This window comes from Vulpes vulpes, chromosome 5, assembly GCF_048418805.1.
Source record: "Vulpes vulpes isolate BD-2025 chromosome 5, VulVul3, whole genome shotgun sequence".
In the NCBI taxonomy this organism is placed as follows: Eukaryota; Metazoa; Chordata; class Mammalia; order Carnivora; family Canidae; genus Vulpes; species Vulpes vulpes.
Genome location: NC_132784.1, coordinates 58,541,323 through 58,555,613, shown reverse-complemented (window position 1 = coordinate 58,555,613; position 14,291 = coordinate 58,541,323). Strand labels below are relative to the sequence as shown.

At 39.9% G+C, this 14,291-nt stretch overlaps 1 protein-coding gene across 8 annotated transcripts in view; it reads right to left on the bottom strand.

The window, feature by feature from the left end:
- Positions 1–14,291, bottom strand: part of ADNP2 (ADNP homeobox 2) — a 31,681-nt gene that overhangs the window by 5,370 nt on the left and 12,020 nt on the right. For 7 of the 8 annotated variants that reach the window (XM_072758161.1, XM_072758165.1, XM_072758163.1 and 4 more), the window contains one exon: positions 3,488–3,577. In XM_072758161.1, coding sequence (XP_072614262.1) covers positions 3,488–3,577 — 90 coding nt within the window. Of the gene's footprint in view, positions 1–15; positions 132–3,487; positions 3,578–14,291 lie in introns of those variants that run through there. The other variant, XM_072758168.1, reaches the window with a different exon arrangement.

The following is a 14,291-nucleotide window of genomic DNA, read 5'->3' as shown; positions in this document are numbered from 1 at the left end:
AAAAGAGGGCTGTACCTAAAGCACGACGACAATCCTGAGGGAACTCCAGGCCAGAACACAGACCAACGATGTAGTTTCTCTTTGGGGCAAACACAGGGGAATTCAACAAGCTTGGGGCATCTGTACAAGAGCTGGCCAAATGAGAAATGTGATGTTCTAACATCCGAAAATGTGCTGGTTGGTGAAGGTTTGAGGGCCACGAAGTCTCTGGTCTCATGAGTCTCCTCCAGACCCTAGAGCTGGTGAACCACCGACTGCCTGGCCCTCCTTTCACAGAGGAGGAAGGTAGACCTGGGCCAACTAATGCTTCACATGAGGGAAAGACCTGCTTGTGACACCACTCCTTGCTGGCCCTTCCTAACCCTGCGCTCTCATGTCCCCCCACAAACATTTTGTACTTTCCGTCACCCTCTCTCCTGTTCACAAAGGTTTCCCTCCTACCACAAGGCAGAGAAATCACTCAAGCATGTTCAACAACGTGGAACTGTATTCTCAGCAATTAGCAATTTCCCAAGTTCTGGCATTTCTGATAGGATCTAGAATAAACCTAGGGCAACAGCCAACCCCATACCACAAACCAGAAAAAATAACCCATATTTCACTGATTCTAAAAGACTTTTTCCCCCGATTTTACTATCTCAGAAATCTGGATACACTTTACAACTAATAGTTTAATGGTACAACTCAGTTTAAATGAAATATTGCTTTAGTTTTATTTAGAGGTTCATTAAAAAAATGGTGTGTCTCAGAACAGAGTCAATACTTTTGTAGTAACGGACGATAACAGATGGTGACTACACTTACCATGGCAAGCACTGAGAAATGTAGTTACCGAATCACAGTTGTGCACCTGAAACTTGTAACACCGGATGTCAACGATACTTAAATAATACATCTTTTTTTTAGAATTTTTTATTTCTAAGTAATCTCTATACCCAGCATGGGGCTAGAATTTACAACCCCTAATGAAGAGTTTAGTTTAGCTAGCCAGGTGCCCCAATAAGACATTTTTTTTAACGGTACATTTCATACTCAATGAAATACTGTAGTGAAAAACCAGTTAGTCAATGAAAATTACACTCAATGAAAGAGCCGACAGAAATCACTAAAGTTGCATGTTACTATTTTTGGGCCAGGGAAAGATTTCTTCAATATGAAAACATAAACATGACCCATAACTGGACCTCATCGAAGTAAGAAAGTTTCTGTTCTGTGAAAGACACTGTTTAAAAAGACAAGCCACTGGCTAGGAAACAACATTTGCAAATCTCATACCTAATAAAGGGCTTGTATCCCGAAAACATGTTGTAGGCATGTACAAGTCTCAATAATTTAAAAAAACAAACAATTTTTAGCAAATGGGCAAAAGATTTGAACACTTTATCCAAGAGGGCATCCAGATGCCAAATAAACATATGGAAAGATGTTCAACATCATTAGGCGACAGGGAATTGCAAAGTAAAACCAGAGAAGGTGCCACTACATACCTATTAAAATAGAAAATTAATGGATAAATCCATAAGCACTACAAGCCAGACAGAATCAAGTCTAGTTTAAATGCAGAGTAACTTAGATGCAGACCATCCACACCACATCAGGGAAAAGCAAAATGGTATAGTTACTTTGAAAAACAGTTTGGCAGTCTGTTATAAAGATAAATATAAAAAATAAATAAATAAAAAATAAAGATAAATATACACTTATTTACCATATAGAGTCCAACAATTTCAATCCTAGGCCCTTACCCAGAAGAAATGAAAGCCTATGTTCCCATTAAAGTCCCCTGCGAAAGCTCTAGGAAGAGTGATCATTCAGAACAAGGTGAGTATGAGAGCTGGGCCCTCCTGGCAACAGAGGAAGAAAGATGACTGGGGCCAGATGCACAACAGTGCAGTGAGGAGGACTGGGTGCCAGCAGAAACCCTCACCCTGGACTGGGCACCATCCCCATCAGCCTGTGGCTGCTTCCTTATGTCCCATGCTAACTCAGCTCTGTCACTTGCTAGAACCTTAGCATGTCTCGGTCCCCAAAATCCAAACATCTAGCAAATCTCTGTTCTCAGAGCCCTTAAGAACCTCATTGCAACCACATGCTCCAGCAGGAGCGCACATCTCTGCCACCTCCTGAACGAAGAGGAGGTGCTGAACTAGCAGACAGCACAGTCCCTACCTCATTGGGCAGGGGTGGTGTTTCCAAATACGGAACCTAATCAACAAATTCAATCTCTACTATTTCATACGGTCATTTAACACTTTATGCTGAAGCCTATTCACCCCCCAAAAAACAAGCCCCCTTAAGGGATAAAAACTAACTTGAACCTATTTGTACCAGGCACTCAAAAAGCGTTTCTTGATGTAAGCTTAAATTAGGGCAGCCTGGGTGGCTCAGCGGTTTAGCGCAGCCTTCAGTCCAGCACGTGATCCTGGGGACCCAGGATCGAGTCCCATGTCAGGCTCCTCTGCCTGTGTCTCTGCCTCTCTCTCTCTCTGTCTCTCATGAATGAATAAATAAAATCTTAAAAAAAAAAAAAAAGAAAAAAGAAAAGCTCAAATTATCTATTATACTACATGTTACCTTTTGGGATTTTTTGAGAATTCAGAAGAGGAAAATCAGTGACATGTAAGAAAAGATTCATGACGTCAAGGTCCTCAAAGCCAAAGGCATATTTGAACAGCCATGTGCTGTTTCAAGCAGAATAACCAAATCAAGTGGGCATCTTGTGTCTGGTGGTAAAGAGGGGTGTGGTGGGTCAAGGAGGGCAGGAGACCAACAGGTGGGACACAAAACAGAGGCAGAAAAGTACAACTCAGGAGGACAGTTGACAACAGAAATGCTTTTAAAGAAATCTGTGACACAGCAATGATTGACTAGTAATAGGAAAATCTTTTTAAAGCCCAAAGTCCCAAGGCCAACATGGCTTGGACGAATGGAGGGAGAGAGGAAAGTGGGCAGGTGGCGGAGTCAAATCAGGGACATGCGGAGCTTGGTACTGATGAAGGTGCTGATGTTATGGAGGGCTGGGTGGTAGAAACGGTTTTCCAGAAAAAAAAACACTATTAAAGAATTTAGCTTGAATCTCCTTAGGTGTGATGTCTCAAATTATCATAAATTGTGTTTTTCATCTCAAAGATATTTTTAATTAAGCTTCCTGAAACCAGGATGAACCTTCATCATACGTAATGACACGGCAATTCTTTTTCCTCAGAAGAGTGATAAATCCAAGGCCCTTCTTGCATGAGTGGCCGTCTTATTATCAACAAATCATAGTTTCACTGTATCTCATTATCAACCTTAGACACAGAAAACTCTCAAAGTAACAATGACTCTATACTATATATAAAGCATTTGTTGTTGGTTCTCCTTCCCTGAACTTTACACGCCTCCCCTTATACATCCATGATCCCAATGTGGGATGTTCCTCAGAATTGAACCAACACTTACCCCCAACTTCTGAGGAAATATAAAAATCAAATACAAAAATACATACCACTTTCTTTCCAGAAGGTTCCCAGAGAGAAATATCTCCCCACGATGTGTTAAAAAAGTACTTCTCTCCTGGGTCAAAGCCTTTAAGGTCCTTTTAAAAGGGGAGAAAAAGAGATCGTTAAGCAATTTCAAGAGAAGGAAATATTTAATAACCTGAAGGGATTATGTTAGCTCCTAAGAAATCTGCATGGGAAAGTAAAATGAAAACACAGCCCATGAGCAAACTGTGGCAGAGCACTCATAAAGCATAAAAACGGAGGAAAAGGCTGAAATGATCTAAGTAAAAATTAAAGTTTTAAATTATAGTTAAAAATTACAGTTTTATAAGTAGTAAAGAGATGAGAAGAGCAAAGCTGCACGAGTGAACATGGTCTTCCATCACTGGCAAGCACCTGGGAGGATTTGCCAGAGAATATGAAGTGGGAGGTCCCAGTGTGTGCCTGACCAAGGTGATACCCAGAATCAGCCCTGTTGTGTGGACAAGGTGTGGACAAGGAAGTGGACAACACAACAGAAAGTGGTGAGGAGATGGGTCAGACAGGACACGACACTGAGAACCAAAAAACCAGATGCAATGCAGTTCACACTGAACCTGGGTTAAACAAACCAAGTGTAAAACACATTTGGGGACATTGGAAAGACATGAATATGGACTGTCAGATAAAAAAGACAAACATTTAATGACACAAGGATGGAAGGTAACTGAAAAGTACTACAAAAGCATCATCAATATGAGCTCACTGTGGCTCACTACACACACAAAGAAGACACTGAACAACAAGATGTTAACAGGCAGGAGTATGGCATTTTGAATTTTATTTTCTAAAGAAATGACCACCTGTATTTTCTAACTTTTACAGATTGTATTGCTATTTTTATAATTAAAGACTTGTAACATAAAAAATTAGTTAAGCCAGATAATAATATAACAATTGCCTTCAAATATGCCTATCCTGGGGATCCCTGGGTGGCGCAGCAGTTTGGCGCCTGCCTTTGGCCCAGGGCGCGATCCTGGAGACCCGGGATCAAATCCCACATCGGGCTCCTGGTGCATGGAGCCTGCTTCTCCCTCTGCCTGTGTCTCTGCCCTCCCCCCTCTCTCTCTGTGACTATCATAAATAAATTTTTTAAAAATAAAAAATAATAAAAAAATAAATTAAAAAAAAATATGCCTATCCTAGTACACTGCTTACTGAGTCCATTCAGAACTACAGAAAAGTAGAAATTATTACAAGGATTTAAATTGGAAATAACGTATTCTGAGGTCTATAACATATATAGAAAATGTATGGTAACAGCAACACAATGGCTAGAGTGGGAAACGGAAGCCTAGTATTGTAAGGTTCTTTTTTATTTTTATTTATTTTTTAAGTTATCTCTAACCCCTACAAACTCATAACCCCAAGATCAAGAGTCACACATTCCACTGACGAGAGCCAGCCAGGTGCCCCTTGTAGGGTCCTTAAATGTGAAGCAGTATATCAGAAAGGTAAACACACAGAGCTAATAAGCCAATAAAGGAGATACAATGGAATCATAAAAAATAGTCAAACCAAAAGAAAGTGGAGACAGAATGAAAAAACAGAGAAGACTAGTAAACAGCGAGACAGGACACTGAAACCCAACCCTATCAATAACGATGACTTAACACGAAATTAACAGGGGCAGGAAACTCCCCCTATGGTAAAGGGCAGTTAGTAAATACTGAGGGCTCTGCTCTCACAACCACTCAGTGCCACCACCATGCACAAGAGTAGCCATAAACACCAACAAGCATGGCTACATTCCAAGAAAGTCTATCTACAAAACAGACAGCAAGCCACCCTCCCTGGTCTCAATACTGAAATGTACAGGCACATAAAACAAGACCCAATTATATGCTACCTACAGAAATCTCACTCTAAATATGAAGACAGACAGGTTAAAGATAAAAAGATTGAAAGAGATGGGTCAGGTCACTCTCCCTAATCAAACAACAGCTGGAGGAAATTACATCACACAAACTAGGTTTCATGGAGGAAAAAAAGAATATCAAAATGGATAGGAAGTCAATTCATAATGGTAATAGGATCAATTTATTAGCAGAACAAAGCAATTCAAACAAGTATGCACTCAGAGTAAGTACATGAGGTAAAAACTATTGAACTGAAAAGGTAAAGAATCAAATCCAAATTGATGGTTGGAGATGTCAATGCCCCTCTTTGCACACTGAGTGGTACAACACTTCCAGAAAAAACAGGAAGGATGGAGAGGACCAGACACAACCAGACACAACCAGACACCTGACCTAACACTAACAGACGTCTCCACCCAACACCAGCAAACACACGTGAAACATTCCCAACACAGACCTTATCAGAGCCAGAAAGTCTCAATAAATTTAAAAGGACTAAAATAATCATGAAGTATGGCTAAGTAACCCAAATTGAAACAGAAATCTGGAACTAAAGATGCCTAGAAAATCCCCAAATTCTAGATATTAAACAACATACCTCTAATCCATGGATAGAAGAAGAAATCACGAGCAAAAGTAGACAGTATCTTAAAACTAAGTAAAAGTGGAAATACAATAAATCAAATTTGTAGAATGCTTCTAAAGCAACACATAAAGGGAAGCTTAGAGCATTAAGTGCTGAGGAAACAAAGCCCCATAACAAAGTCACTACAGCTTCTACAGATAAGTAAATGATGGGAACAACTCTATGCCAATAAATCTGACCACTTAAGCTGAAATGAATAAATTCCACAAAAGAAGACAAACTACCAAAGCTCACTCAAAAAAAATTAGATAACATAATAGGCTGCTACTTGGTCAAGAAATTGAATTCATGGTTAAAAACCTTCCCACAGGGCAGCCCCAGTGGCTCAGAGGTTTAGCACTGCCTTCAGCCCAGGGCATGATCCTGGAGACCCGGGATCGAGTCCCATGTCGGGCTCCCTGCATGGAGCCTGCTTCTCCCTCTGCCTGTCTCTCTCTTTCTCTGTGTCTCTAATAAATAAAATCTTAAAAAAAAAAAAAACTTCCCACAAAGTGGGTGCCTAGGTGGCTCAGTCAATTAAGTATCTGTCTCTTAATCTCAGCTCAGGTCGTGATCTCGGGACCCATGTGGGGCTCCACACTCATCAGGGAGTCTGCTGGAGACTCTCCCCCTGCCAATTCCCCCAGTCATTCTCTCTCTCTCTCTAAAAGATAAAACAAAAACAAAACTTTGCACAAAGAAAACTCCAACTCTAGATAGCTTTGTTAGTAATTCCACTAAACATTTGCAGAAGAAACATTATCAATTGACAAACTTCTGGAAAATCTAAAGGGGAAGAAACAATTCCCAGTTCATTCTGAGGCCACAATTATCCTGACACCAAAACTAGACAAAGATATTACAAAAAATTAAAACTACACACCACAGCACTCATGCATATAGATACAAAAATCATTAACAAAAATTTTGCAAATCAACATATAAAAAGAACTAAGTAGAATTTCTCTCAGGAATACAGATTGCTTTAACAGTTTGTTTGTTTTTAATATTATATTTATTCATGATCAACACAGAGAGAGAGAGACAGAGGCAGAGACACAGGCAGAGGGAGAAGCAGGCTCCATGCAGGGAGCCCAACGTGGGACTCGATCCTGGGACTCAAGGATCGTGCCCCGGGCCAAAGGCATGCACTAAACTGCCGAGCCACCCAGGGATCCCCAGTTTGTTTTTTTAAAGATTTTACCTAGGGACGCCTGGGTGGCTCAGTGGTTGAGCGCATGAATAAATTAATAAAATCTTTATTTATTTATATATAAATAAATAAAATATTTTATTTATTTACGAGAGACACACAGAGAGAGGCAGAGACAGAGGGAGAAGCAGGCTCCCTGTGGGGAGCCCAATGTAGGACTTGATCTGGGGACCCCAGGATCACGACCTGAGCCGAAAGCAGACACTCAACCACTGAGCCACCCAGGAACCCTAACAGTTTATTTTTAAAAAAGAAAGTCAAACTATGCTTTTCACTATATTAGGCTTTAAAAAGAGAATTATCTTGACACAGAAAAATCACTTTCACCAAGGTAGGAACTTCCTAACCCTGAAAGAGGGATCTATGAAGAACAGGCAGCTAACAATCACATCGTTAGCTAACATCATGAACATGCTTACTGCTACTGTAAACTCTATTTCAGATTTTTTTTTTTAAGATTTTATTTATTTATTCATGATAGTCACACAGAGAGAGACAGGGAGGCAGAGACACAGACAGAGGGAGAAGCAGGCTCCACGCAGAGAGCCTGACGTGGGATTCGATCCTGGGTCTCCAGGATCGCGCCCCGGGCCAAAGGCAGGCGCCAAACCGCTGCGCCACCCAGGGATCCCCTTCAAAGATTTTTTAAAAACCAACACTACCAAATGGTAAGGGGTACAAGTGAAACCCTCACACACTACTGGCAGGAGTGTGGAATCATACAATGGCCATTTCCTATAAAACTAAACAGATGTTCTCAAAAAAACTTCTATAAGAATATTCATAAGGAGAAGCTTATTCATAATAACCAAAAGTGGGAACAGCCTAGGTGTCCACCACCAGGAGAAAGGACCAATAAACTAATCCGTCCATGTGATGGAGTACTGCAACCACACAAAATCTTTCACAGGAGTACATCGAAATCTCATTCCCATAAAGCTGTAAAAGAGGCAAATCTATTCCATAGTACAAAATTTCAGAACTCTGGTAGCCATGGAGTGGGGACAGGGACTGACTAGAACAGAGCTTGAAGAAAACCTTCCAGACTGATGGAATTGTCTTCTATCCTGATGGGAGACTTGTATTACAGTAGGATTTGCACATCAAAAATCATCATGTGCAAAAACTTAAGTGCATTTCACAGCATATAAATTCCTTCCCTCTCCCAAAAAAACTAACACTAAACTCTACTGACACATACTGATAGATGATAGAGTACAAGGGTAAAATGTACTGCTGCTGCAACTTTCTTTGAAATTCATCAAAAAATAAGATAGAATGATGGGCTAAATTATGTATTTGTAAATACATAATTCTTAAACATACACAGTTGTTTATGTATACATATATGTAACTTACAGATGATGATTTATATATATGCATACACACATCTATGTAATGTTGATTTTACAGAAATTAGGTGGTAGATAGATGGGTTTTCTTTTAGGCTTAAATTTTTCATAAGAAAATACTGGAAAAGAAGAAAGACAGCAATGTTTTGTCACAGAAGAGATAAGGGAAGTGAATTTAAAGGAAGCAGTGCTTTCCAACACCAGTTGCAGGGGAAAAAAAAAAGAGCTAGTTAGAAAAAAACAATTATTAGGAAATAAATAGAAGATACTAAAAACATTTCAATATGCTTTTATAGATAAGATGTAGAAACAGGTTAAACTTTTGAACATCTGGGCAGCCCCGGTGGCCCAATGGTTTAGCACCGCCTTCAGCCCACGGTGTGATCCTGGAGACCCAGGATCAAGTCCCACATCAGGCTCCCTGCATGGAGCCTGCTTCTCCCTCTGCCCCCCACCCCTCTCTCTCTCATGAATAAATAAAATCTTAAAAAATAAATAAAAAATTAAAAAAAATAAACTTTTGAACATCTCTTTATACATACATAGGTCTCTAAAGCATGCCTGCCATCAAGGGTGGGTTTAGGACATGACAATTTGTAAGCACTGATTTAATGTCTCAATCTAATATCTGACTTGATGCACAGAACTTAAGTGTAGGGTCACCCTCAGAAATGGTCACTCTGAACAGGGCAGCAAAGAAAGAAATATGATACAGTGAGGAACCAAGAATAAGTACCTAAATAAACAGAAAGACACTCTATATTCATGGGTGTGGATATTGTTAAGATATCAGTACTACCCAAAGTGACCTATAGCACAATCCCTATCGAAATTCCAAGTCTCTTTTGCAGAAATGGATTACTCAATCCTCAAATTCATATGGAACTGCAAGGGGTCCCAAATATCCAAAACAATACTGAAAGAAAAAAAATAATAAAGTTGGAAGATTCACACTTTTCAAAACGTACTATAAAGGTAAAATAATGATTAGTGTAGGGGCACCTGGCTGGCTCATTCTACAGAGCATGTGACTCTTGATCTTGAAGCTGTGGGTTTAAGCCCCAGGTTGGGTATAGAGTTGACTTAAAAATACAATCTTCAAAAAAAAAAAAAAAGTGTAGTACCGGCAAAAGGACAGACATACAGAGCAATGGAATAGAAGAGACAGCAGAAATAAACTCAAACATCCAAGGCCAAATGATTTTGACAAGGATGCCAAGTCCAATGAGCGGAAAATGGTCTCTTCAATAAATGGTACCGGAACACTGAATTTCCACAGGCAAAAGAACAAAGCTGGACTCCAACTTCACAACACATTCAAAAATGAATTCAAAATGGTTCAACAATTTTTTTTTTTGGTTCAACAATTTAAACAAAAAGAAATACAACCATAAACCTCTTAGAAGAAAACATACAAAAGAATCTTCATGACTGGATTTAGTAATGGATTCTCAGATATGATATAAAAAGTAACAGCAACAATAACAAAAATAGGTAAACTGGACTTTATCAAAATTTAAAATTTTTGTGCATTGAAAGATACTATCAAGAAAGTCAAGAGGGACGCCTAGGTGGCTCAGCGGTTGAGCGTCTGTCTGCCTCCGGCTCAGGGCGTGATCCCGGGGCCCCGGGATCAAATCCCACCTCAGGCTCCCTGCATGGAGCCTGCTTTTCCCTCTGCCTCTCTCTCTCTCTCTCATGAATAAATTTTTAAAAAAAGAAACTCAAAAGAAACCTACAGAACAGGAGAAAATATGTGCAGATCACATCTAATAAGAGTTTAATATCCAAAATAACTGCAATTCAACAATGGAAAGACAAATAATCCAATTAAAAACTGGGCAAAGGATTTAAACAGAAATCTCTTAAGATATACAAATGACCAAAAAGTACATGAAAGATGCTCAACATCCTTAGCCACCAGATGGCAAACAAGCAGGGAGAGAAACAGGAAGATGAAAAAAGGGAGAAAATAGCAAGTGTTAGCAGGGACGTGGACAAAGTTGAGTCCACACTCTCTGATGACAGGAGTGGAGAAGGGTGAAGCCAGCATGGAAACAGGTTGGTAGTTCCTCAAAAAGCTAAATATGAAATTATCACATGACCTAGCAATTGTACTCCTAAGTATATACTAAAAAAAACTGAAAACAGGCTCAAATAGATACTTGTATGCCAAAGTTCACTGTAGCATCCTTCACAAAAGCCAAAACATGGGATCAACCCAAATGTCTATCAAGAGATGAGCTGTTCAACAAAATGTGGTGCATCCATACAACAGATGTGATTTAGCCATAAAAAGGAATTACATTTTGAGACATGCTACAACATGGACGAAGCTTGAGAACATTAACATAAGTGAAATAAGCCAGACACAAAAGAACTATGCTTACATGAAACATCCCTAACAGGCCAACCGTGGAGCCAGGGTAGATTACGGGTTAGCAGGGGGTGGGGGGTGGTTGGACAGGTGGACAGGGACTATCTCATGCTTAGTTTGTTTGAGATGATAACTTTGGGAACACAGCAGACTCTTAAACAACAGAGGTTTGAACTGCATGAGTCCACTTCTACACAGATTTTTTTTCTCAATGAATATACATAAGTTTTATAAACATATTTTCTCTTATGATTTCTTAACATTATTTCTCTAGGGATGCCTCAGTGGCTCAGCAGTTAAGCACCTGCCTTTGGCTCAGGATATGATCCCAGATTCCTGGGTTCGAGTCCCACATTGGGCTCCCTGCATAGAGCTTGCTTCTCCCTCTGCCTGTGTCTCTGCTTCTCTCTGTGTCTCTCATGAATAAATAAATAACATCTTTAAAAAAAATTTTTTTTTTCTCTAGCTTACTTTATCGTAAGAAGACAGTATATCACACATATAACATATGTGTGCTGACTGCCAATGCTGTCAGTAAGGATTCTGGGCAACAGTGGACTAGTAGTAGTTAAGTTTGGGGGAATCTAAAGTTATATCCAGGTTTGAGTGTGCAGAGGAAAGGTGGTTGGTGCCCCTAGCCCTCCCGGATGTGCAGGCGTCAACTACAGATAGTGCAGATAGTCACAAAACAGTGTGAATATGATTAATGCTAATGTACTGTGTACTTAAAAATGGGAAAGATGGCAAATTCTTTATTATATATATTTTACTCTAATAAAAACATCTTTAAATATGGTTGGAAGATATTAGAGAAAAAAAGCAACATATTTCATTACTTACTTTATATTGATTTCATACTGAAATATTTTTAATATATGAGGTTAAGTAAACTAAATTATTAAATATTAAAAAAAAATCTGGGGCACTTGGGTGTCTCAATTGGTGAAGTGTCTGCCTTCAGCTCAGGTCATGATCCCAGAGTTGTGGGTCTGACACCAGCGAGGGCTGACTCCAGGGACACAGGCCTAGTGCCGCCAGGGTTTAACACTCTGTTTTCACCATCTTGAAATTGTTAATAATTTTACATTTGAGTTAAACTCTAATAGGATAATAGAGCACCACTGGGGCACCTGGGTGGCTCAGTGGTTGAGCATCTGCCTTCAGCTCAGGTCGTGATCCCAAGGTCCTAGGATTGAGTCCCACATCAGGCTCCCCGTGGGAAGCCTGCTTCTCCCTCTGCTTCTCTCCGTCTCTTTCATGAATAAATAAATTAAAAAAAAAAAAAAAAAAGACCATGAGGCACATTTTAGGAGCTTGGAGCTCCAGCTCATGCATGGTCCTACCCTCCAGTATTCCTGGGAAAGATTCTGTCCCTGCTCTGTCTTCCACTCACCCAACACCCTTCTCTCAGCCCCCATTCTACATCCCTCTGTCCTCCACGACATGGGGCAATTAGCACACTGTCAGGAAGTCCACATCCCACGGTCACCTCCCATGGCAGCCTAGCACAGGCTGGGGCAGGGGAGGAGGCAAGGTGGGGACCTGGAACCCTGCCAGGCTCCAGGTACCATAAACATCCCAGCACAGAGGCTCCTCTCCCTTGGGAGCCACCCACGTGCTGTGGGTTGGGACAACAGGCCTGTGGGCCAGCGCAGGTCCACATTTTCACTGTGCCCAATGCCCTGTAAACTAAAGAGCCAGCCCATATTTAACTGACCAAATGTAAACTTTCAAAAAAATCAAGAGACTCTAATGAGTAGCAGGGTTTAGAACTACTTTTAAAAAAGAAGATAAGGTTCTTGGAAGAGTCTCTCTTCCCTCAAGTTCATTTTTCTCAGAGAGGCTTTCAACAAGAGTTGTATAGCCTAAAATCTGAGGTCCTAACTCTTGGGACAAATTAGAGAAGGCAGAGTGACATCTCACTGAAATCTGAAATGCTGGCTGGGTAAGAAGTAGAAAGCAGCATGGACAGGTGTTCCCTCAGCTCCTTCCATTCCTGGAAGCCTCAGTCTGCCAGTAAATTCCCTGTTGCTCAACTTGGTCTAGTGTTGGTTTCTGCTGCTTGAAACCAAGAAATTCTAAATACTCTGGGGGATTAGGAATAAATGCATCTGACATGGAAAATAATTCTTAATATGAAATTCAGTGAAAAGACAAAACAAAGCTAGTATCTTAGTTTGATCTCTCCCACTTATAAAAAAAATCTAGATAGACATACAAAAATATTAAACAATGGGAGAGATTTTGGGTAATGGCTTACAAATGAGTCTTCTTGTATCCATGTTTCTGCATATATTTTCTTATTTTTCTAAACTGAACTTCACATAGCTTGAATTTTAAACAATTTTATAAAACACAGAACTATAGTTTTAGAAAAACAAAACTTTCCCCCAAAAGAATTTGTAATATTTAACCTAAGAGTTTAACTAACCTAATAGTTGTACACCATTCAAATCTCTCAATTTTCTTTTTTTTTTTTTTTTTAAGATTTTATTTAGTCATGAGAAACACAGAGAGATAGAGAGGCAGAGACATAGAGGGAGAAGCAGGCTCCTCACAGGGAGCCCGACGTGGGACTCGATCCCAAGACCAGGATCACGCCCAGAGCCAAAGGCAGATGCTCAACCACTGAACCACCCAGGCGTCCCTAAATCTCTCAATTTTCCCTTGAGAAGTATGTACGCTTCTATGTCAGCACAGTCAGAAAGTAAACAAGCCTTGAACAAATTCAGATGAGTAAACACATTCTTAGGCTGACTAATAAGGAAGCAAAAGTCAGTGAGGAATATTTTCTATACAAAGTCAAAAACAAGGACACTAGGATGAAAAACTTTAGTTATTACTGATGTTTTATCTAAGAATAAAACAAAACAAATTTTGGAACAGAATTCCATTCAAAAAGTGAATTCATATTCAAGGAGATGCAAGAAAGACATGACAACTAAAGGCCATGCCTGCTCCTAGACTGGGCCCATCGCGGACCTGGAGGAGCTATAAATGATCAGACAAAAGATAAAAATACCAGATCAGAAAGATAAAAATACCAGTTTACTTGAGCTGACAATCACCCTGTGTTAAGGTAAGAGACTGTCCTTATTCTTAGAAAACACACATGTGAAGTATTACACACACACACACACACACAAGTGAGCCAACGTTAAACCAAACAGAATAAAATGAGAATGACTGGTTAATCTGGTTAAAGGGTAATGTGTTTCTGAATTCACTCAGCCTGGTTTGATGGGGGTTAATCAATTTGGTTGTGGTTTTAAATTCCAGATTCCTGGAATACCCTAATTCTTTCCACTAGGTAATCCTACTCGTTCTTTAAAAACAAAAACAGT